The sequence below is a fragment of the Sinohyriopsis cumingii genome, unplaced genomic scaffold (assembly GCF_028554795.1).
Source record: "Sinohyriopsis cumingii isolate HCF-2022 unplaced genomic scaffold, ASM2855479v2 utg001050l, whole genome shotgun sequence".
Lineage (NCBI taxonomy): Eukaryota > Metazoa > Mollusca > Bivalvia > Unionida > Unionidae > Sinohyriopsis > Sinohyriopsis cumingii.
In genome coordinates this window covers 599,490-625,928 of record NW_028315955.1, presented here as the reverse complement: position 1 = coordinate 625,928, position 26,439 = coordinate 599,490, and the positions used below count along the sequence as shown (strand labels likewise).

The 26,439-nt window shown below is 35.7% G+C and overlaps 1 protein-coding gene across 1 annotated transcript in view; it reads left to right on the top strand.

The window, feature by feature from the left end:
- Window positions 1-26,439, top strand: part of LOC149772884 (angiotensin-converting enzyme-like) — a 232,991-nt gene that overhangs the window by 100,071 nt on the left and 106,481 nt on the right. Inside the window, exons 13-20 of the mRNA XM_089947173.1 lie at window positions 133-305; window positions 2,026-2,113; window positions 4,226-4,369; window positions 8,588-8,782; window positions 10,554-10,821; window positions 11,304-11,428; window positions 14,403-14,501; window positions 16,018-16,162. Of these exons, the coding sequence (XP_089803299.1) occupies window positions 133-305; window positions 2,026-2,113; window positions 4,226-4,369; window positions 8,588-8,782; window positions 10,554-10,821; window positions 11,304-11,428; window positions 14,403-14,501; window positions 16,018-16,162 (1,237 nt within the window). The remainder of the gene's footprint in view (window positions 1-132; window positions 306-2,025; window positions 2,114-4,225; window positions 4,370-8,587; window positions 8,783-10,553; window positions 10,822-11,303; window positions 11,429-14,402; window positions 14,502-16,017; window positions 16,163-26,439) is intronic.

Genomic DNA, 26,439 nt, shown 5'->3' with positions numbered 1-26,439 from the left:
ATATATATATATATATATATATATATATATATATATATATATATATATATATATATATATATATATATATATATATATATATATATAGATATAGATATAAGCGTACTGTATCGCTTTATCACTGCTTATATTGCCGAAAACAGACAGAATGGATTTTGAAACGTTCGGAATTCAAATACAGAGAAGCCAAGAACGCATCTCGTTTTGACCTGAGTAAGATAGACAACCAGAATATTACCAGACTTCTCCGAAAGGTTATGGACATTGGGACTGCGGCTTTTCCTGACAAAGCCAAATTAAGAAAGGTAAAGACAGCATCCTACATAACTTTTTATTAAATTATTATTATTATTATTATTATTATTATTATTATTATTATTATTATTATTAACTTATCTTACGTGTTTAGGCTCGAATAAACAGTGACACAATAAAGAATGAAAACAACAAGTTTTAAAAAGATTCTGGAAAAATGAAAAAATAAGAACATACGGTTTTAAGAATCAAATCGAAAAATAATCAAAGAATAATCTAGGTTTCTTTTTAGAAGTCATAATATTGAAATGTTCTAAAGATTTCAATTTCGAGTCCTGACGAAGAATCCATGATGCAAGGCAATGACTTATGCTGTACCCTGTATAGTGTGGTTGTCTACAGTCCCATGTAAAACACAATAAATAATCATCCGGTTTCGGAAATCCTAATGTTTTAAAAAAGAAATGTCCTTGTTCAAGAATTCTGTATGAGTACACATATATTTCCAGGAATAAAGAATTGATCCTTCTGAATCCAAATAATCTGAAGAAAAATTAACATGTAACTCGAAACCTGGCTACAACAGAAGGAAACGATTTGACATTAAGCGTTTGTAAGCCCAGAATGAGATTATTTCTCTAAAACTATGGTTATACAGTAATTTTGAGACGCAGAATGCGTAACTGTATGAGTCACGTGATCAATTATTTTTGTGCGGAGTATATTCTTGAAAAATAAGCCTTTTATACATGTGCTGCCTTAGTTGCAACAGGGAACCAATTATCTCACGCGTTTTAATTGTGTCTTAAGTCCCTTTGTATTTTTAATCAAGCAGAAGAAACTAATAAACACTTACAGAACAACACATTTTGTATTTGTAGCTAACAAAACTATTACACAGAATTAAAGATAAATAAAAAATCTAGATTTGTACTTACTTGTCAGTATATTTTATCTTTAGTTTTGTTTATAAAATCCCGATGTTCCTTGAACTTCCCTCAACCATCAATTCATTGTTAGCTGAAGAAAGCTAGTTTGAACTGACATTTTATGTGCATTAGGGACATGAGTAGAAATTGTCAGAAAATCTAATGGGGTGATAATTTACTGAAGAGGGGATCCGATGCAAGTCCATCACTTATGCGGATACTGTTTCCTCGCTACAATTGTGTAGACATCGAGTCTTAAATTCTTGCCTGGTCAGCCTTTAATTAATGTATCCCTTTCTTGTTCAGTTTACACTCGATTAGCCTAACTTACCAATTTTGATGAACACGCTGAATAATACGTTTAGAATAAAAAGTATTGATTTTGAAATAAATCTCAAGATTTATCGTTTATATTTTGAGACTTGATCAAGTAATTATATCAACTGATAACAAAAAAAGGACCTGGGAGATGTCAATCATTGCTCTGACAGAAAGAAAATCCCGCATCTCCATTCCTTATTTTTCTAAGTCGAGATTTAAAATAACCATCCACCTGTGTTTTATATAACTAGGCCTATGTGTGTGATATAGCATAGCTGCTTGTTATATCGTAAGGATGCCATTTATTGTCCATGCCAAAGTAACCTATTTTCCATAAGGAATTATGTGATATAACCACCTGCTCTACGTTTCCATTTTGGCGTTCAAGCCATAAATTAACACATTTTACAGGCAAAAATTATACGAACCTCAAACATCAGTCTTGGTTTTTGTTTAAGATCTAGACTGATCTACTCTGTACTGGTTACCTCGCCTTATGCGCCTTCCCTCCTTCTTTCAGATTAGCGACCTCGAAGGGGAAATGACCAGCATCTACAGCACAGCAAAGGGATGCCTAAATACAACCACCTGTTTACCTCTAGAGCCAGGTATGTGAATTTCGTAGCCTTTGTAAAAGCAGATATAAAGTTTCATCATGAAAACTATAATGACAGTCGTCCACGTGCCACTCATCTTGAACAAATTGACTCTATCACACCATTCATACTGAGTTCATACGATGGGTCAGTTAAATGGCAAATACATTAAGACTCAGTGTGGACAAGAGAGCTATTTCATTAAATTCATCCAAACCAATAATACTGTGCATTTCTCTGATGAATGAAACAATGTTTCACATTGACACTTTAAAGAAAGATATCAAGAAATAAAAAAATTAAAAACTATGAACTTTTGATATTAGTATAGCGTCACTCTTCACATTCGCATATCTTTGTCACAGTGGTAGTGCCGCCATTTCCCTTTTGCAAGGGAACCGGTTAATTGCGTCAGCTGGGTTTCTTGCATAACCCCATGGTCTTAAGAATATATTTGTAGGCCTGGTAATACAAGACATAAAACTGTTTATAGTTTACCATTCCGATGACGTCAGAAGTAAACATAAGTTTTTCCTTGAATCTTAGTGCATATGATCCTATAAGAGCATTGTATATTCAAATTAATTTATTCGTAAAGACCAATGATGTAATCGTGTGTTAACCTTATAAATATTTCAAATAAAAATTAAGTATTCAGTCAACAAATATTATATATGAAGTTTAAGCACTAGAATCAATTAATAATGCATTTTCGGACTAATGTATTAACTGTGTATTGAGTTATAGATACACAATAATTATAGCAATATTTAAGGAATTACTTGTGTCCCAACCATCCTCATACCTTAAATAAAACCATATGAATTTCTCTTTAGTTTTATCTCGTATTCTTCTCCCAATAAGTCTGCCAAAATCTAAAAATTATCCATATATCTTATGTTAAAATGTTTTTGTTTTTTTTATATCCTATAGTTTTGTCAAAATACATAAATTAACTTTACATTTTATTTTAAACTTTTTTCTATTACTGTTTCCAAAATACCTACATTATCTATATTTTCTGTCAGAAGTATGTTAGAGTTACATTTTTGTTTTCAAGGCAAAGATAAATATGACATAAAATGACGCATCATGATATACGTAAGAGAATATAAATAACAGTAACGTATTGTATTTATCTGAGTATAATTTCCGTTCCCCACCTTACTAATATAGGCCTATAGTGGTAGTATTTTCCTTCTCTGACTTACTCATATTGGCTAATTTGTGTGTTCAACAAAATTAAATTTCGTATTCCGCTGACATTCTCAAGTCATTTTCCATATATTTGTTATACTCCCAAAATATAAAGTCTGTATATTTTTCGCCATAGTTTTGAGACCAAAACCCCAATTCCAGCCCGCAATTCCCTTCAATTTTCATACAGATACAGTGTTGCATTCTCTTCGATAAGTTTATACATATATCTTCTTAGATGTGTAAAATCGTTTCGATGGGATTTTATCTGATTTCATCTGTTTACTAAGCTATTTAATTTTTCCAGTGACAAGATACATGTGTATGATTACGTCAGACAAACAGTGCTAAATATCAGCATACAAATCTATGAGGAAATAATAACTTTTGTTCATTCGATCTTTGCAAATAACAGTGTTCTTGATCTTAAGTATTCATCTCATTGCAGAGAGGCGGGAGCATTTCAAATGACTGAAATGCACCTTACGTATGATACTTCTTTCAAGCATGAAGATGGTTAAATGTTGTTATCTGAGTCTTATAGCTTGATTTATTTATTTCATTTCGTATTCTTCATCATCAGCAACATTTTGCGAATTTGGGCATGTTTATTAGGTCATAGGCAACGTTCTGAGTGTGGTAATTTGTGCCTTGAAGAGCCAGGAACCGCGATGATCTCGTGATTATTGTGCTTGGATCAAGCCCAAAATTGGCGTTCAAATCCTACGATTGGGTCATCCGTGGTCCGCTACTGTGCTGGGTCTTTATATAGGAGATTTTTACCTATTGCGTCCGCATTTAATAACCTACCACTGTTGGTCTGCCTTTAAAATCCTAAATATTGTTTTTCTTTCTCCAAGGTGCAGGGTAAGACATATCTTTTAATCAATTAATTAATAGCCAGATAACACTTTGTTTTTGTGGCAGATTTGGTCGATATTATCACCAACAGTCGAAATTATGAGGAGCTGGCAGCCGCTTGGAAAGGTTGGAGAGATGCCAGTGGAAAAAACATGAAACACCTTTACCCAGAATATGTCAATTTACTGAACGAGGCAATACAATTTGAAGGTAAATTTTTGCTTAATTTAATAATTGATTGCATGTAGTACCACAGCTCTTATAGCATAAAATAATGTTGTTGTTGTTGTTACTTTTTATACTTTTATTGTTCTTTCTCAGGATATTAGAACATTCTTTTAAGAATGTACAATGGCTTTTTTAAAATAATAAATCAGAAGAAAACTCGGCAAAGGAAATTAAGTCATAAGATAACAAATGGCTAATTCAAGACTTGCAGAAGTGACGACCACTATATATATAACATACTGTTTCATATTATACGCAATATGTAACCCCCATCTACATGCCATAACAATGGTGTGTGAATTATTTGCTTATTCGTTAATTGTACGACAATGACCGTACTAAAGTATGTGAAGAAAGTATACATTGGGAGGAGCTGAAAAGAATGACGTACACAACAATGGTCTAGCCATGTTTATGGACGTACCAACTATCAAATTCCGTCCGTTATCTACCCAGGCTGATATAGGATAGGAAGAAAATTTATATCACTCATTGTCCAACAGTATAACAAATACGATATCTCAAGTTTGTCTCTGCGGGCTATTAGCGAAACTGAAGCCACATAATTATATGTGTTTTTTTAACATTTTATAACAAATGGGATCGTTATGAAGAAATGGAGACCATCTGGGGTACCCGCTGGTGATGAGTTGTCAGTGAGTTATCAGATTGTTGTTCAAAAGTCATTTCGACAGAAAAATATTAGTCTAGCACATGAAATTCCCTCGGCTAGTCATTTAGGAGTCAATAGAATGTATCACAAAATCCTGATTCAATTTTCGGTGGGAGGGCCGAAAATTAGGTGATGTTTTTAAAGACTGTCGATTTCGTTAAACTTGTCAGATGGTAGGAACATCAAATCAGAAGATACCTAAGGCTCATTTGCAACCTATTCCTGCAATTGCTGAACCATTTAGCAGGATAATGGTAGACTGTATCGATCCTTTACTTAAGACTGCCAATAACGAAATGAAAAAAAGAATTAGATATTGTTGATGTCGAGTTTAATTTTGCAGGAAGACAACATCGACATTAGTCAACGTAAGGGTAAAGATACTCAAACAGTAGATGAATTTTCACGTATAGAGAGTACTGTATTGCTTTATTTTGGTTATAGTTTGTGTCATTCATAATACATCTCCCTATGTAATTTTAATTATTATAATATCATTCGCATATTTGGCAAATATGTAAAGGAAATCTTTATTATGTAAATCTTTCTTTCCTCTTTATGAAGGGAGATGCTGTGTACGTTTATTATGTATTATTTACACATAACTTAAGGTAAGCGCTTTTGCTACATGACTAACCACATTTACTTGCATCGAACTTCAAGACATACAATATTTTGGAAATTAACATTTGACCTTCATCCTGATCCTCTTATTGTGTCTTGGTTACTTATATTAAAGTTGGTGATATCCGAATTATACATTTCTATCTGAACATATCTAGTGGAATCAGTGTTTCAAATGTGTTCAGTTATAATTTGAGAGGACGTTTTTTACAATCATACATTGAAATTAGAAACTGCTGATGCATAAGTTAGACTAAATGACTATTTTGGGATCATTATAAATTAATTTCAAGACATTCTGGATTATATTATTGTGATACATCAAGACTGATAGCGCATCGAAACATTCCAGGTTACTGGTACCTCCTCACATTCAAGACTGGATTTCATTCAGACCACCACTAGAGTCCAATCAGAACACTCATTACTTTGAACTTATGATCAAACGTTGAGGATTTTTTGGGATTTAGTTCATAATTTACCTTCGTTTTAAATTTTCATTTTGCATTCTAGGAACATAATTTATTTGTCGAATTTTTCATACTTCTGTTTTTTTTAAAGATTTTAATAAAGGTCCTTTATTCAAAATCGCAATTTTGCCTAGAATTATACATGACATGGACAATAATGATCTTGTATTGGCAATTGTAATAATGCTTAGACTGGTACGTAACACGAAATAAAGCGAATCCTCTATTGACATTTGTAATAATGCCTATACTATTAAAAACCTTATTGCGGATTCAAAGGCCACTAAACACTGTCACTAAATTTATTTTCCTCTTTTGTTTAGTGATTAGTCTGAAGTGGTTTACGCCTTTGGTAAGAAATTCGTCACACTTCAGCTGCTCTTGAGAGAGCAGAAAACAATCATCCTCGATCTTAGTGCAAGTACATTTTCACCCATAGTGCACAGCACTATTGTGAAGTTACCAAAAGCATTCTGCAGTACAGGGAGGAGATACATTTTAATAGTAACCGGCCTATTAAATTGGTTGGACAATGTAGGCCGGGTACCAGCAAAAGGTTACCCCTCTCCCTTTTAGTCCGATCATGAAACGTGCTTCTAGTGTATCTTTACAAGCATCGCATCATATGAACTCAGGTGTGTTGGCCATATTGATCAGATATTGGGGGACATAAATACATAGGTTATCAATCAATATATCGAATAGGAGGCAACCCCGTGTGAGGACCTGTCGCCATAACTCATACCTTAGTGTTTGTAAAGATAACATGGCCTTAATTGTTAGATAATGGTGAATAGCTAATTGGGTATTTTCACATCTGTGAAAGGATGGGTTAACCAATAAAATCCATATCGATGTATGTGGAATCTTTATGTTTATAACTAAAAATATGTTCATCCAAGAATTATATTATAACTGGTACACATGAAGGGAATAAATTAAACTATGTCAAACTAAATTACTATATTCTTTGTTCAAGCAAAGATAATTAATCCGTCTATCGCTTGGTGGATACATACTCTCTGTGGCTGTATTCCATGAATACAGATGATAGAAAAACTAGCAACGGATTTCCATTTGTGCGTTGAATGAATATATTAAATGAATGAACATATGTGCCAACTGATTTATTTTAAAGACCATTCCAATTATTTTCAAATATTCACGTCAATTACTTCGTAGTAAGCATTTGAATCATGCGATACTCATTCTAACCAAGTGGTAATCATTCGAACGCTGTCATGAAATCGGCAGCATCTGGTACAAATTAAATGTTTGAACAAAACTTGATTCACGCCATCAGAAGCATTACTGGCCATGGGTTCTCCCTTCAATAGCACATGCTCATATTAAGAAATTGTCTGGAATTCATCTCTTACTTAGTAATTCGGTATGTCGCCATGACGACATTATGAGGTCATTAATTTAAATCTGAAATGTCGCTTGTACATTGATCTGACAATTCGCTCGAAAAAGAAGAAAAAAAAAAAAAAAAAAAAAAAAAACGTTTGCTTTGGATTTGCGGAAAACAAAAGTGACAAGAAAACGATGTTAAACTACCTTTTAAAATGACGATGATTTCAGATTTCGGAGATAACAGTTGGAAGCAATTAATGGTTCTGTCAAATTTGGATAAGGTCATTTTAACCCGTGAAAACTAATGTTTTTCACTGCTGCCAGATAACCTTTACGGAAGATACTGCGAGATACAGCGAAGACGTGTATGTTTTGATGTGAACTGAAATGATATCAAAATTTATTGCAACCTTAACGACATCTGCCAAACCTTCGAGTCACTTTTAAACCGAATGAATTGTCGCATAGTCGGAACGATCTGAAGGAACGACATGGCTAGGACTATAATTAATTTCACCAGTGACGCGTTATTATATGTGGTGATATCTAGTGCGTTAGGAAATCGTCGATTTCGGAAAGGAAAGGGAGACAAACGTTCCTTTACAAGAGTGCATGCAAAGAAAGAGAGGCAAATATTCTTTGCAAGAGTGGATGCATTGAGAGTGAGACAAAGAGTATTTGTCAGAGTGTTTGAAAGGAAAGTAAGGCAAACATTTATTTTACATGAGTACGTTAAATGTACGAACTTTTGGTAAATATCGAATTATATTAAATATTATCAGTGTGGCCTATAAAACCATTATTTGCAACAAGACAGCCACTCATTTCACGTCCTCCAGTCTTTCAGCGTAATATTATCATACCCATGCTAACTGCTTGAAGAGAATTTATTGGCTACATTGTAGATGAATATGTTATTGTTATTATTTTATATCTTTACGTAGATGCACTTGTTAGCACCTCTGAGTTGGCACCGTCTTATTTAATTACGTTTTCTTGTCCCATGCAGTAGTCTCCTGGTTTCGGAAATAACACTTTTTTCATTGACTTTGCTAAACAATTTGTTTCTCTTCTAAGGGAAATATGAAGACATGGGTGATTATTACCGGTCCGCGTATGAGAGTCCGACCTTTGAGAACGACGTCCGAGCTTTATTTCTAGAGCTTGCACCGTTGTACGAAAATCTTCATGCTTATGTTAGAAGGAAACTGAAGCAACATTACGGAGCGGATAAATTTCCCAGCACTGGTCACATTCCGGCACATATTTTAGGTAAGTTCTGTTCTCGTTTTCATTTTAAATTAACACAAACTTTTAAAAAGAACATTGTAAGAACAAATTTGACGAGAAATATACGAGTTGTTTCTGTTCACATAATTTACGTAGACTAGTAGAGTAAAAATGTCCATCCATGATTGTAACATTCATGTTAACATCGTCTTTATTCGGCCTTTGTCGACAAATGTACCGTTCGTTATACGCAAGGGTTCTATCCACAAAGCGAAGTTAACATCTGTGAGAGTCTGGTTTGAATCCTACTGTTTCTGCTACTTCAAGGACCTCAAAACAACATTCGTTGTCAACTGAAAGGTCACTTAAACGCTGGAATACTAAAGTAGTTTCTTCTAATCACATAATGACAACACATCACAAAAACTTTATTTTCACACTTGCATGTTCTTTTTTATTTCACATTTGCATGATTCATTCTGCACAACGCAAAACACGACCCAAATACAAAGAATAATTCATACCTTAAATTATTAAACACGTATACCTAAAATATGCAGAGAATTCATTATGGTAATGGCTTAGGGAGAGGCCAATTTATGAAACTAATCAATACTGTCACAAATTCTCATGAATACTGTACATTAAGACATCAACTCATATAATTGGCTAATTAATCGGGATGAGAGATATCCTCCCAACACATATTCCCCATAATCAACAAATAATCACTTAAGTCTTACAAATCTATGAACAGAAAGTGCAATCAATATATCAAATGTCCTATGACATTTACATTTTTTTTTTTTTTTTTTTTTAAACACTAATGGTAAAGTTATGGTAATGTTCCAGATAAACCTTTTCAAGACACAAAGGTCTCCGAAAGCAGCAAAGAGATTGATCAGGAAGCTTTATTTTATCATTACATTTCCATGAGCTCTAAGCTGATCAAATTTTCTGACATTCCTATATGTATGTAACCGTATTTTCCAGCACAAAAAGACGGTGTCAGAGAGCTATATTCTATCTTGTATGAGACCTTTACCCTAATTGATTGATTATTTAGACTTTTGACTGAGATCATGGTGAGCACAAAGTGGCAAAGACTTCCAGGTTTATATGTTTTCCTTGAGCATTCTTTCAAAATAACAACGTTAAACATTAATTGCCACACATTTACGTACTAAAACGAAGAGTGATTGAAGTTATGTATCCTGAAAAGAGGCTGTTTTTGAAAAATTGATTCAGTTAGACGTAGAGTTTCTTTTGGTTCGCTGTTGAGCCTAAAGTTACGTTGATGTAATTGCTATCTTTTCTTTTCTTAATTCACTTAAACCTCTTTATGTCTGAAGTGTAAATCAATACGAGATCGAAGCTAAATTGAGGACTGGTTTTTTATTTAGTCCGTCTCGATTAATCTTTTGGATGGGAGTGGACTTTACCTTTTGACCAGTTAAATGTTTATCATTGCGCACTCCATCATCGGTACATAACGTGGACGCTCTGTATTATCATTGCCATAGCAACAACAGTGTTTTGAAAGTTCAAATGCGCTTAAATGTAATTTAAAGTTTATGGAAACCCAACGTTTTGCATTATATCTTAAGGTAGGGAAAGTTGCAAACGAATGTCTTGCTGCTTGAAATTTACATCAGTATTCACACCATTTTGATTTCGATCATCAATTTTCTTTCAGAAGTGTGAGAAAAAGATTCGTTCATTATGCTCATATATATATTCTAATCTTTTATAAATAGTTTACTTCGTGTAGAAAAGAAATGTATAAATATTGTTTTCACCTTTCATTTACAAGGAAATATGTGGGCTCAAGACTGGACAAACATATACGATCTTTTGGCACCGTACCCTAATAAAGGGTCAGTCGATCTAACAAAGGCGTTGATTGACCAGAATTATACTATTACCCGCATGTACAAAGTTGCTGAAGACTTCTTTACATCCATCGGACTTTACAAAATGCCGCCTCTCTTCTGGGAAAAATCCATACTGGTAAAACCAGTCGATAGGGAGGTCGTCTGCCATGCTTCTGCTTGGGACTTCAGCAATAAAAGAGACTTTCGGTAGGGTTAGCTTTTCCAAATGTTTTATCAAAATTGTTTTTTTTTTCTCTTTGCATAAAATTTTCTTTTTGTTTTCATTTTAGATAGCTCTGTTTACAAAACTCGTCCGTTTCAAATATGCGGTCTCAATCAAATATATTCAATAACCCTTTGAAATATTATTTGAAAAAGAAGTAAATTATAACGTATTTGTTGAAGCTATGCCAACGTGTACATACATACATACATACATACATACACCTTTGCGTCATATTAAAAGCAAAAGCACGGTAATGAGAAATACTACTTCAGTTACATTCACAATTCGTAAATTTTTCAGACAAGGAATTCAGAGCTGCGTACACGTTAACTTTATTCATGACGACGTCAAAAGAAATTAAGTTGATCCAATTTTGCCTCTGTTGAACTCACACCTATGAAGGACTCACTTTCTTCTAATAGCGATAGCATATAATTGACTATTTTCTTTTATCTTCATCAAGAATAAAGCAGTGTACAACGTTGACAAGGGATCACCTTTTGACCGTACATCACGAGATGGGACATATAATTTATTTTCTGGCATATAAAGATTTACCTTACCTATACCGGGAAGGTGCAAACCCAGGTAAATATATTACAATTGTTTTGTGCTTTCTTGTGCAAATTACCATTCATATCCCGGCACTGTAACATATGCCCATTCGTGTTATCGCATATTAAAAAGGTTTCAAATGCGCTTGATCTTCTTGCACGATAAAAACTACGGCTCCTTGAATGTTGTAAGCAAAAGGTGAGGAATAGTTGAATTTAGTAACTTGGCATAATCGCGAGGTGCTGTGACAGTGGTCTGCGAATGTTCATAGATTCACCTGTGACAGTGGTCTGCGAATGTTCATAGATTCACCCATTGGATTACCTCTTCATTTAAATAAAAATATATTAATAATGGCAAAGTTCATCTTCAAAAGTATGCAAAATAATAAAGTATTGGCAAGTTTTTGTTTATGGTCAGTATTTTGAATGAAAAACACCCCCGCCTTACAGTATCACCACTATTTTGCAGTTCTTTGGCAATGAAGCGACGTTTGGCTCTGGTCATCTAACGTAATTGTTTTGAACTGGGTAAGAAAAGTTTATTGTCATTTTGTCATAAGCAATTTGATTGGCATAGACTATCGCGAATTTTAGCTATATTGCATGTGTTACAGCAACGAAGCGGATATGAGACAGACAGCTTAGTTCCCACAACCATTATTGCGTGTGCAGTGAAATCAATGTCCCGTTGACCTGTTTTCAGTCAGAACAGAATTGAGGTGGTTTGTTTAGCGCTCTGGTCAAATGCATATTTTACTATCCAGAATTATTTAACCAGATCCACGGTCTCCCTCGTGCGTAAAAATATTACACGAAGAACAAAGGTGTTGAATTCGAGGTCACAGTTGTTATGGACGGCTGTCGATTGAGAATCAACTTTATAAGCCACATTTGAAAGCAATATTTGCAAGCCAAAACTGAAATAAATATGTGCAAGTATAATTTTATAATACCAACAATACCGTTCAGGTCAGATTTCGAATTTCTGCCTTTCCTATGTCGTCATGTGGTTATTGCCCAATGATTTTCAGCCCTACTAAATTCCATGGCCGCAACTAAAAATGGCCAAAAATTGTTGAATGTTCAACATAAATGGGTATATTTTGACGTGACCTCGGATGATTTGAATGTCTACCTTACAACATTATTTGCAGGATGAATGCCGACTGATTGCCAAGGAACCTGACTTTGTGTTCCAAAGTATAACTTTACCTCTTACTGCTTTCTGTTTGTTTGTATCGATAAGACCCGTAACGGATTTCATTTTCAGCTTTGGAGAACATCATTTACACGAGTTTTGCCCCCCCCCCCCCCTCCCGTTGACCTGGTTTTGGTTTGCAAAGCATACATTATCAAGGATTACTGGATTTGAGACAAATTTGGAAAGAGCTTGGTACTGGCGATACATAGAATAAACGAATTCGAATTCCACCATATTTACTGGAGTTATGGCCCCTGGTTGCCTTTTCTCCTGACTTTGATTTTTGCAGTACAATTTTACCAAGGGTTATGTAATCTCAAAGCCTAAAAAGTTCAATTCTCCTAACTTTGTTTCCCGAGACAAATCTTTTTATTGAACGCCCTTCCAAGCAAATGGTAGTGAGTTGGGCCGTTTGAGAGCCGACCTCGTGAACATCAATTTTTTTAATTAACGATGCGTGAAAATGCATAATGAAAGATGACGGTCGTTTCGCTAAATCTATGACAGAGAGAGAGAGAGAGAGAGAGAGAGTATGTATACAAGGAAATATCTATCTATCTATCTATCTAATTAATGCTGTCGGCCAATTCTGCGTACCTAAGGTTTCTGTTTCCAATATTGAAGCAAAACGCATTCCGAATTCGACCGATTGACGAAAATAAAATACTGCAATGCTTAACATTTGAAAAGAGGCAATTGTCACCAGAATATTGTGTTCAAAATAATATTTATTTTAGACACACAGGATACCTTCACGTGTTTTCATGACTCGCGATATGTCGGCCTATTCTGCGCACACCTTTGAAAAGATGTAATGTTTGTCCATTGGGCTATATCAATGATATACAATACTTTGGACTGTTTCTGTCAGCAGTTCAGTAGAGTAATTAGGTCAGGTTTATAGCTTGTTTTACAAAATTCAGTGTGGCAATACTAATAAATGGCAAGATGTATTATGGAAACTAAACCGATCTTGTGAAAAAAATAGTAAATTTCAAACTTTTATTTAAAAAAAAGTATAAGTTATTATGTGTAAGATAAACAAGAATGAATTGGCTGTAACGTATTTACTAATTCTTGTTTACCGAGAAAAATTACGAAGAATTTAGAAACAGACTATTCGCCGGGAAATTTCGTGTGAATCTCTTTCTAGCGGCAAGCTGACACGTTAGATAGCAGAAGATTTTGCACGTATGGGACAACATCTTTCAAAATTGAAACTTGGATTAAGATGCGGAATTTTTTAAGGTATACATTTCCATCTTTTATATAGTGTATATATTTGTATCATTCTAACAGATACATTGTAAATAGGATTTTCTGGGTTACAGCTTCAAGAAGGTAATAGAGTAGATGTTCATGTTGACATTTAGAATTCACATTTTCATATGCATTTCGAGTCGAAATGTGGGATATTTTTGTTTACTTTATGAATATCACTTTTAATTAAAGTACGATCGTTCTTTCTTGATACAAAATGGATTTTTGACCCCCAAAAATCATGTTTTCTAATGTTTACAGAAATGACGTTCGTTGCGCAAAATTACCTCACGCGCAGAATTGGCCAACATGGTGGTATATATATATATATATATATATATATATATATATATATATATATATATATATATGGATGGATCGATCGATTTATAACAATCAAGTGCGGTGGCCTGAATGATAGGTTGAGGAATGTCTGCCTTTGATTACATAAATGTACGTACAATGCATGGACGCATGTGTTGATGGGTGGATGAATAGAGACTGATGTATAGAAACAGTAACAACACTTACGCAACTGTTGCAGGATTTCAGGAGGGAATGGCAGATATCGTCACACTTTCCTTCCAAACACCTGAACACTGGAAGAAAATAGGACTCATAGATGACGTACCGGCCCAGAATGGTAAATCTAAAAGCTGAACTCATTAAATCACGTTTAGCGCTGCTTGAATAATTATAAGATAATGCATGCTTTCCTGCTATGGAAAACCTTTCTTCGTTAATGCATTGTGTATCCAGTATGTGCATTCTTGTTTTGTTGTTGTATTTGAAGGGGGGTGGGGGGTGGGTAGTGCTCGCCAAACATTATTCCCGAAACCTTTCCTCCAGGCCTAATTTGTCCTCTTATATTCTTGAACACCTACAAGGAAACCGTTCATCGGGTTATATTCGTTCGGCCTTATTCATTCGAAAGTATTACGAGTAAGATGATGTAATACGATCATGATAAACTGACGTGTCTGCTGGATTTTCCGTTTGCTTACTGTTATACTACCATCTTTATGAGAGGGGGATATCAATCATCAACATATTTTATGATATCGCACCTAAGTTGTCAAAGCAATATCAGATGCCACAAGTTAGTGACATTTCTCTGATTCGTATTACTGTTAGCTAATACATTCACTCATGAACATCCATGATTGGTTGGTAGTTTCATACCTGCTCGCTTCATAATGGGTAAAATACGAATCTTTCATACCTTTTCAAAGATGGAGTTTACTAGTTTTCTGCAGCCACAAAATAGCATGATCTTGTAAGGCCTTTCTGTTCGATTTGTGTCCACTTCAGTGCCATTAAAGATAGATTAAAGGGAACACACGTGTAATGCACATATTCGGATATATATATATATATATATATATATATATATATATATATATATATATATGGTTGGGAATTCAAACGTGTAACGCATGTAGGAACTTTTTCAAATATATCAGTTCGTTACCTTTGCTTTCTTTCTTCATATTTTCTCTTTTGATAAATTTATGCATGATAGTTTGTATTATATGATATCTCTATTTACAAATGTATAAAATTTAATTACTTGCAACAAAAATATGCAAATATTTGATCCATATGTATATTCTGTTCTTACATTCCCATACATTTTTAGTAATTAATTATTTCTCATAGAAGTCACTGATATATCAACGATTTATTAAGCATGACCATGGAAAAGGCGTTTTTTTCTACATTTGTTATCTCCTGTCCGTTGCAGCCTTGTGTATTTTGAGCATTGTTTATTGTACAGACATAAAAGAGTTATCAGCCTTTATTCCGAATTACTTAACGCTTGAAGAAGTATAATATCCAAGTTTTGATATATAACCTTTCTCTTACATCCTTGCGATTTTTTGAGTATTGTATTATTTCTTCTACAGACAAAGAAGAAACTGTCAATTTTTTAAAATCCAGACAGTCTTGGAGAAAGTAGCAATTCTATATGTTGATACATACTGTCTCTTGCATCCTTGTCTATTTTGAGCAATTAGTTATTGTACAAACACAGGATATATCAACATTTGTAAATTCCGGATGGCCTTGGAGAAAGTGGCATTTCTACTCTTTGATAATCCTGTCTCTTGCGTCCTTATGTAGCTTGAGCAATTGTATTATTCTTTGTACAGACACAGAAGGAGATATTAACTTTTTGTTTCGGATGGCCTTGAATAAAATAGCATTTCTACCCTTTGGATACCTCATTGACCAGTGGAGATGGAGTGTATTCCGGGGTGAAACAACGCCAGACAGATACAACGAAAAATGGTGGGATCTGAGGTTGGTTAAATTTAGTATTACTGCTGGTAGTGATTTTATACCACCTTAAAAGTGTATCCTCCTTTATAGAGCGAACGAAATTGGTATATACTGGATATTTTCCGGCAACATGCGGACTATACATATTCTTCATTTTTAATTAATTATGTTAATTTGAAATGTGCCCATATCGCAACTTTCTTTGGAATTTAAACATGGCTACAGTTTTCAACAGATTTTATTAAAATTATTTAATATAGTGATCTTAGAAGTAATGTAAATTGTCTGCGGGTATCCACATCAACCGATTTGAATAACTTTATTACAGGTATTTCTCCTTGGAATGCATTCCCCATCCGCATTAGCGTTGGGACGATGTTCTCCTAACTCTCGAACCCAGCAAATATACAATGACTTAAAATCCTTTTTCCCTCATATATTCCGTTAAGAAGGGAATAAACACTCTCCAACTTTTCTCTTTATCTCTCTTCACAACTGCCATATGGCTGCGTTGGTTTACTAGTTTCTTGACTTCTGTTTGTATTGCTTTCACCGGTACGATATACATCGTATCAAAAAAACTCACACCGAATCTTGTATACTATCATTCGTTCTTTTTCAAAAGTTTGTGGAAGATTGAATGTTAAGGTATTTAATGTATATTGAAGTCATTTTGTAAAATAGGTTAATATCTATATGAATTTCTTGCAGTTGTGGATTTCGTGTTTTGCCCTGACCCTGTGGTCCAACACGGTATTGTTGGTGCCAGTTGGTGGTTGCATTAGCACGAACTGCGTACCATCCGTTTCTTTCCTACAGTGATGAAGTAGAGCTTACGGGAATCAGCCCTCACTTTTATAGGCTGCACAATTGAGCTTGGCCTAAGTGCTTATAAGTAAGGGTCGAGCCGTTTTGCTATCAGTCCAAGCCGTACAAAACCATTTCGGATTGGCCATAACACAGAGTCAGTAAAAAGGAAATCAGTTACTTGGGTGAGCCGTGCTGTATACTGGCAGACGATACATTAGTATTCGGAAGTAAACGGGGATCCGGTTGGCCAATCCTTCCATGACTCAAGGTAGGAATTCGTCTGGAAAATCCCCCTAACCTGACATTAATATCTGTACAGAGACCAGAGACAGAGGTTAGGGATATCATATGTTGCCCAGCTTCTGAGAGGTCAATGGCACATGATGGTACAGAAGACGTACATCTTCAGATAAACATTTTAGAGATAAATCAGTATTTAAACATTTTATTTTTGGAAGAACCAAACATATTGAAAGGTAGCGCTTATTATGACAATGATGTGGAGGTGACCTATCTCTGCAAATAAGAGGAATTAAATTGCCAGATTTACTTTTACTGGTTAGGGATTTAATCCGCTGGTGCGTACAGATGAACACAACGACTTGGAGAAGATATATTCCGGGAAGTGTCCGTGACGACTCATTGACGTCAAGAACGGACCAGAGCCACATGAACCTCAACTATGATCAAAGACTGCCGCTCCGTGATTTTTAACACAAAAGGCATCACATTGAGAGTAGATATAGCTCATTATAAGGATATATTGGACCTGTTAGCCACTTTTGAATTTTAGTAGATAAAAATCGCTTACCCTATTCGCCAAATGTCATTATTGTAGGTAATGACTTGATTCAAGTCAAATGAGTTCGAACCCCTAGCCAACATCTTCTTGAATCTGATGTAAATACAAAATGTACTTCTTGATAATACTATCTTCAGAATTCAGAATCAGCGAGTTACACGCCACTTCAGTGGACCCGAGCTTTTTTCAGTTCAGATTAGACGTGTTCGTAGCCAACATGCCGCAACCTGGCTACACAGCGAAGAGCAAGCTGCTGTCAAACGCCACTCAAAGAGTGGTTATCCGTCTTACTACTAGCGCAGAACATTGCTTTTTCTGGATTCGTTCATTGATTTACTTGGTAAGGAAAATTATTTTGCTTGCTTTTCTCTTTAACGTATACTATCGTAAATGACCTTCAGTTATACTAGTTTGATGTTAGGTGATCATAACACCCTGAGACTAAGAAAAATGCTTATTTGTTCCAGGTTAGAGGTAGGGTGTTCTTCATTACCTCCTATTCTTATCATCCTATCGTTAAGGTGTTACGTGTTTAGGCTCAAATAAACAGTAACACATGAAAAAGTGAAAACAAAAACTTTGAAAAATGTAACAAATTATTGATTTTCCATACTGTAAAAATAAAAAAGAACTTAAGGTTTTAAGAATCAATTCCAAATATAATCCAAGAATATTCCTCGAATAAAATTTTAGAAGTCCTAATAATGAGATGTTCTAATGAATTAAAGTTCGAGTTCCAACGAAGAATCCAAGATGGAAGGCGATGACGTATGCTGTAACCTTTGCAGTGTGATTGTCTACAGTTCCTTGTAGAAACACAAGAAACAACACTCCAGTTTTGGAAATCCGATTAAAACTTTTAAGAAATATCTTTGCTCAAGAATTATGTATGAGCACACATATATTTCCATTAAAAACAACTTATCCTTTTGAATCAAAATAATTCGAATAAACATTAAAATATCTCCAAAATGACACAACAAAAGAACACCTTGACATCAAGTGTTATGGACCAGACTGGGATTATTTCTCTAAAACAATGGTCATACAGTAATTTTGAAACGCAGAATGAGTGCTCGTATGACGGTCATATGATCATTTATACACCACGTACTTAAAACCTGGCCCTGACGAAAACCAATCATTTTACTCTAAGAATAAAGGAAAAAATGTTATTTACTTCAATAAAAAATATTTACAAGCCTAGGGTCACGTATTCAATAAAGCCTCGATCTCATCCTTATTTTCCCACAATAATAAATAAATAAATAAATAAATAAAAATTGTTCACGTGACTGTTACTAATTTTGAATTGAGGTCGGTAACCAGTTCAGCCTTAGGTGTTTACAAATGAATTAGTCAAGGTCAAACTATTTTCTGAAACAATTTCCAAATCATGTAACCAAGATTATATTATAATAGCATATACAATATTTTTTAAAGCTGACAAAAAAACAATAAAATTAAAATAAATATGAATTAAATCGGGATACACGTAACAAAGGTAATTATGGAATGTATTCAAATAAGAGACACTGTTTTACAAATTTATGATTTTCGTAGAGTGCGTACCCATCACATTTCAACTAAACCCTCCGACACATGTTCACTTATGCTAGTGTCCTCATCGAGACATCGCTTAAGAAAACCTGGTATACAACCGGAGTCACCTAGCGGACATAAGGAAAAGTTAAAGTTAGGATGGGAATAGTTTCTTCTTTACGCTTTTATATAGGCAAGACACAAAAAAAATTCACCCTATTGGAGTTTCTGGATTCGAAATGTGGCGGAACATCTTCCTTGGCTAGTATCACCTCCTGAACTTCAAATGTATATTATCCAATGGGAGTTAGTAACCTTTTCTTAAATACTTATATATATGACTGCACAATTCTGGCAACCTACATGTCAATGATATCAGAGGTCAAATAGTCATGTAATATAAACAACAAACAATAAACCCATTTCTAATGTTGCTGTAGGAAAACAAATCGAATATATAAATGAAAGGCACGTAATCTTTATAGACAAATGAAAGAACTAAAACTTCTCAAAATATCTAGTCTGAAATAAACTACCAGAAATCTGCAAATGTTTCAGCAACTTGAAAAAACCCAGATTCACTAAAAAGAGAGCACATGTCAATATGGTAGTCACGTGATACCAGCAAAACCATCACTGACACGTGATCCGTACTTGACTCGAGTTGTCTCTACCTTTTTGCAATATGGACATGTTTCTGGTCGTTGTTCTCAGAATAAAAATGTTGAGAACTTAGAGCGCATTATATTTATTTACAAACATTACGTGTCTTTTATTTAATCTTATCGAGTTCTATTTAAAACAGTTTATTGTTTATTGTCGATACCACGTGGCTTTTGGACCTCTGATGTCATTGACATGTAAATTGCGAGATTTGTGTGGTCACGTGACTAGAAATGCACAGTGAGAGTTCCAGGTCAAATTCCATCAATGTTGTAGTTTCGTTTCGTCTGTCAGCAAATTAAAGAAATAACGAATGCTACGCTCACAATTTATGAGAAAATAAATGATATTCCTATCGGTTTCATGCAGGTATATTTTTATGACAGATCGTTTGAGTTTGCTAGCCCGGCTAGTAAGCGGTTACACTATGCCGACATCAAATGATGTCGGCGAATTCCAACATGTCGATAGGCAATGGACTCTGACCCAACACCCAAACATAAATGTACAAATATCAAATACGAAGTGGCAACGGTCAGAGAAAACTCGGACTAAAAAGAGTCTGTGTCACTGTCAATGCGTCGTCATTGCTTGTTTCTGTAGCGAATACTAACCGAGACAGCACCTGTTCCACAAATTCATACTGAAGACAAGAAATAACATAAACCATATTAAACACAAAACTAGAATATTAAGTATGTGTGAAGTTTGAAATTGTACTGGTTTTTTGCATATCCATCTCTTAGATAGCAATTTAAGTGTTAGCTCTGAACGGTGGCACATAAAATCACCACTAAAGAATGTAAAAAATTACTTGACTTTAGCATAACTTCAAGCCCCATATTTAAATTTGCTGTTTCCTTATGTCATCTAAATCAATGCACACACATGCCCATTGCAATCGTTTATCTCCTCTTTTTTTCCAGGAAGCATACATGAGCAGTTATAACAAACATCCATCCCATAGGCTTTCAAAATCTCTTTAATAGTGTACAATTTGTTGCGTTTCGATTTTACATACTTTAAAAAAAAGCCTGGGTATTAGTTTTAATAAAATAATTATAAAATTTGTCAATTTTTATGATAACATTTTTGATGCCGGTAGATAACTGCCTACAGTCAGCATTTGTTAAGTAGTGAAAACTCAGTGTATTTATATTATTTTATTTTGTTTATTTTTCAAAAACTTTTTAAATACTTGCAGTTATGTAAAATCATTAGAATTTGTCGAAAGGTGACATATAAGGTGACACAAACCTTAGATTCACATTGTTACTTTATAAAAGAAGCAACGCAAATTGACGTATTTCTGTCATGTTTAAGCATTTATAAAAACATCTTCTAAATCCAATCATTTTGTAAATTACAAAATAATTATAAACTGGTTGAACAAACTGCAGTAAAATGCGGAATTAAATTACAGTTGACATAGACAACAAAACCATACGGATATTCGCACAAGCAGTGTTAGTATTATTGGGATCAAATTGCAATATTTTTCATTTTAGAATGACGGTTTATGAGAACGGTTTCACGTTTATTACTATATAATCCAAAACAACAACAACAAAAAAGCAACAACATAAAATTGGAATTTAATCACTTAGATCAAAACTTTAAGTTCGACTTGTTAATTTTTCACTCAGATTTTAAAGATAAAGTGTCGATTGTTTGATCTTGTCTCCACGATTCTATATTGACCGTGTTTTGTAAAGTTTCACTCGTCTAGAGAGTTTGCTGGATGCTGTGTGCAGGCATTACAATCGCATTTATGTCCTACTCTTCTCATTCTTAATGTTTATTATGTCCCAGTTTTCTGTCAATATGAAACTTGTACAATAATTGTCCTTGTTTCGTTTGTTTTCTCAACAGTTTGTACATCCCAAAATTTGGGAGTGTTTTGAAGACGCAGTTCTAATTCAACTTGTTGACATTTTTGGTACAATCTGAAGCTGAAATGAATTAAATATACCAAAACAGCAACTTATTTTGCTTACATTTCCTTCTCTAAGTCGCCTTTTGCCCCGAAAATCTCTGCATGTTCTTGGAAAACAAATTTCAGGAAATTCATAGGAATATTTCCTTTCTCAATATAACTAGCAATATGCGCACATGAATTTAATTTTAGATTTTAGGTATTTGGAAATGTATGTATGTATATCGCAGATGTTTGTGAGGGCGCTAATCATTGCTTCTCCCCCAGCTTGGATCAGTTCTGCTGAGATGTTGTCCACCCCTGCTGACTTCCTTTTTCAGAGATCTCACTGCGGCTTCTATTTCTACACGTAGGATAGGGTGGTCGCCGTTGTTAGTTGTCTGTTGGACGTTTAGTACCTCTGGATCTATTGTACGTATGTGGTTATAAAGGTCTGCGCAGTACTCTGTCCATCTTTCCAGAATATCTTTATCGTCGATGAGGCTGTTTCCGGCTTTGTCCTGTAAGGAGGTAATCCACAGTTGTTTTGTGCTTGTTAAAACTTGGACCAGTTGGTATGTATTCCTGCTGTTGTTTGTTTTCTAGTTTCCCTCAATGTCTTTGGACTGTTCTCCTATCCAATTCTCGTTTGCTTTTCTAATGTTTTTCTTGACTTTCCAGTCTTCTGCCTTGTACTGCTCTGCCCCTTCTGTATCGTTTTTTCTCTTCTTCATTTCCCTCCTCTTGTCAGACAGATTCAGGACTCCAGCTGTGACCAAGGGCTTTTTGACTGGGCGATGTCTGCCAAGGATCTGGCTGGCTATTTCGGTCATTGCTGTATTTGAGGTGGTGATCAACTTGTCCATGTCGGTATTGTCAGCATCGAGGATGGAGAGCCTTGCACACGTTCCACAAATGTTTGCCCTGAAGGCTTTTGCTTTTTCGGCATCCTTCAATTTCTCGAGATCAAATTCTTGTTTTGTGTGGCTCTCTTTCTTGACCTTCTTTAGATACAGCCTGAAGGGTATCATCACCAGATAATGGTCACTTCCTATGTCCACTCTAGGAAAGTTTCTAGTCTTGGCGATGTTTACTCTTGACTGTACGTGCCTCTTAATCATGATGTAGTCGATGTGACTGTGATGGTCTCCGCTTGGGCTGTGCGGTGTCCATCTTCGGATATTTTGTGTTGGCCGAAGCTGTTTGCAGCATAAGGTCGTTGTAACTAGCGAATTCCTCGAGCTTTCATGTTGCTCTCAGTGTTCTCACATTCCAGGTGCCAATGATGTTGTTCCTGACAAGCAACATGATCTGGCGAACAGGAGTATGGCCATTGCCGTGGACCCAATCTTTAATCATCACTCTCTCCAAAAAAGGCAACTTGCAACAGTGTGAAAACCACTGTACAGTCAGTCTTAAAAGCCATCCAAGCAGCAATAATAATAATAATAATGAGGACTTTTTTATATAGCGCCTAATCTTTAGAACATCTCAGCGCTTTACAACATTAGACAGAACCTATAACATAAAAAGCGTACAAAAAACAAACACCATGAAATTAGAAAACATAAAATACATGCTGAAAATATTTACGGTAGGAAACATTATTAAGTCTTTAAGTTTGTTCTTGCAGTCAAAATTAGTGAGTTTTAAGAGCACTATTGAATGGGATCACTGTGTTTTTGTGTGGGCAATTCATTCCACGTTGCTGGGCCCTGGTATTCAAAAGAACGTTGTCCATATGACTTTGTTTTCGTAGTGGGAATAATGAGTATACGATTGTCAGAAGAGGAGCGTAAGTATCTTGCTGGTGTGTACACACGGGTGAGGTCGGATAAGTATGTTGGACTGGAGTCCGTCAGTGAAACGTAGCACAGAGAACAAATTTTGTGTTTGATTCTGGATCAAATGGATAGCCAGCGTATGGTACAGAGCAGCGGGGAGGTGTGCTCTGATCGTAGTACTCTAAGTATGATCCGAGCAGCTGTGGTTTTAACTTTTTGATGTTTCGGGAGTAGATACTGAGATGAACCAGACAGAATTGAATTACAATAGTCCAGTCTTGAAAGTAATAATGAACACACAAGTGTTTTAGTGGAATCAACTGAAAACTATTTCCAATGCGCTGATGTGTTTCAGCTCAAGATATGCAGCCTTGCATGTGTTCATGACATGTTGGTGCAATATGAGAGTACTGTCCAGAGTGTCACCTAGGTTTCAAACTGACTGTGTGAATTTAATGTTGGTGTTGCTGATATTTATTGTTTCAGGTAAAGGATATGACTGAGAGAGTCTTTGTTTTGTGATCAGAATGGCCTAAGTGTTATCATCATTCATCTGCAGCTTGTTACATGTCATCCATGATTTCACATCAGAAATTCACCTCTCTACACCTTGGATGGTAGCGTCAACTTCAGTTGTGTGGCTAGATTTGTATATTTGGGTGTCGACGGCGTGCAACTGGTGAGACACTGGATGATGATCTATGACACTTGAGAGCGGCTAAGTGTACATAATGAAGAGAACAGATTCAAACACAGACCCCTTTGGAACACCACAACATAGATTAGCTGGGCTATAGTTTATTCTATTTGCAGACACAAAGTCAAGTTAAGGATACTGCTGAGCAGACTAAAGCGACAGGCTGAAAAGATCATTGCCGAGGAGCAGGCAGGGTTCAGAGCAGGGCTCAGCACAACATAGCAGATCATCAAGCACAGGATATTGGGTGCGAATTACCTCCAACACCAGCAAGATCTGTACCACGTCTTCGTGGATTTCAAGAAGGCATTTGCAAGGTTGGGCATGCAAACTTGTAGGCGACCATGAGACTGTACAACACCAATATCAATGCCAACCTCATCACATTAATAGAGCACCTCTATGACAAAGCCACATGTGCATTATACTTCAACGGCAGCATAGGGGACTAGCTCAGAACGACAGTCGGAGTCAGACAAGGCTGTCTGCTGTCTCCCACAGTATTCAACATCTTTCTGGAGCGAACCATGGCAGACGCGCTTAAAAAGCATGAAGGGACGGTCAGAATCGGAGGCAGAACAATTACCAAATTACGTTTCGCCGACTACATTTATTGACTAACAGGAAAGGAGCAAGAATTGGCTAGCTTAGTAGAGAATCTCGACAAAACCTCTGCAGCCTACGGTATGGAAATCAGTGCAGAGCAGACCAAAATGATTACCAACAACACCAAGGGCATCATCAGTGACATCAAGGTCCAAGGTACGAAGCTAGAAACAGTCCACAGCTTCAAGTATTTGGGGACAACTGTGACAGATGAAGGATCGAAGCCTGAAGTACCCTCCAGGATTGCAAAGGTACCAGCAGCGCTGACAAAACTGAAGCCCATCTGGAACGATAAAATAATCGCACTCAGTTCAAAGGTCAGAGTGATGTTCATACTGGTGATCTCCATATTTCTCTACGCCTGCGAATCATGAACCATAACAGCTGACTTAGAGAAAAGGATATTGGCCACAGAGATGAGATATTTCCGAAACATCCTCGGCGTCACATACAAAGACCATGTCATCAATGAGGAAATACGACAAAGGATAAAACAAGCCATTGGGCCTCACGATGACCTCCTGATCAGTGAAAAATGTAAACTGCAGTGGTATGGGCATGTATCACAATCATCAGGACTTGCCAAGAGAATCGTACAAGGCACTGTTAAAGGAAAAAGAAAGAGAAGCAGTCAGATAAAGATGTGGAAAGATAACATTCGGGAATTGACAAGCTTGACATTGAGCGACTCTCTGAGAAAGACGGAAAATCGAGAGGAATGGAGGAAGCTGGATGTTCAGTCTTGTGCGGTCTACCAGACTGCGGGACTGATGATGATGAGGATGTATGTATGGATCGATCTATATATGTAGGAAGGGAGGGAGGGAGGGATAATGGGATGGAGGGATGTATGTTATTGTTGCTGTGGGCTTAACGGGATTCTGCTGCACATGATAGGCTATATTTTGCGGGCAGTAGATCGGATGAAGGAAGAAAAACCCCGGGTTGAACTACGTACTCACTCGAAGCTAAGAGTAAGCTTTGTTCACATAACCACTTTGACCGAGCCCGAGACTCTCAACACACGCGGACAGGGACGAGAAGTCAGTGATCTATAAAAACGAGCGCCTTAGACAACTCGATCACCCGCAGATCCAGTAGGTACTTATGGATGTGCATGCGTGTATTTGTATATATGTATTTAGGATTGCCAGTGTGTCTAGGTAATGACATATTTTCATCAATATATTAATACCTTTATATATTTCGTGTTCCATTTATTTCCTGATGTTAGGACATCATATCTTTAATATCAGTTGTATTTGTTAGCCTGCTCAGTACATTACATAATTGTGAAATATTGTGGAAAGGCAATTCAAACTTGGCATAGCTTATGTCTAACCGCTTTGCCTTACATTTATAATTTGGCAATAAAACGATTCAATCAGCAACACTGTTTATACTATAAGGCATTGAGACATGACTTCAAATATGTGTTTAAATATTTACGTCAAGACTATTCCTGACCAGTGTTATTCG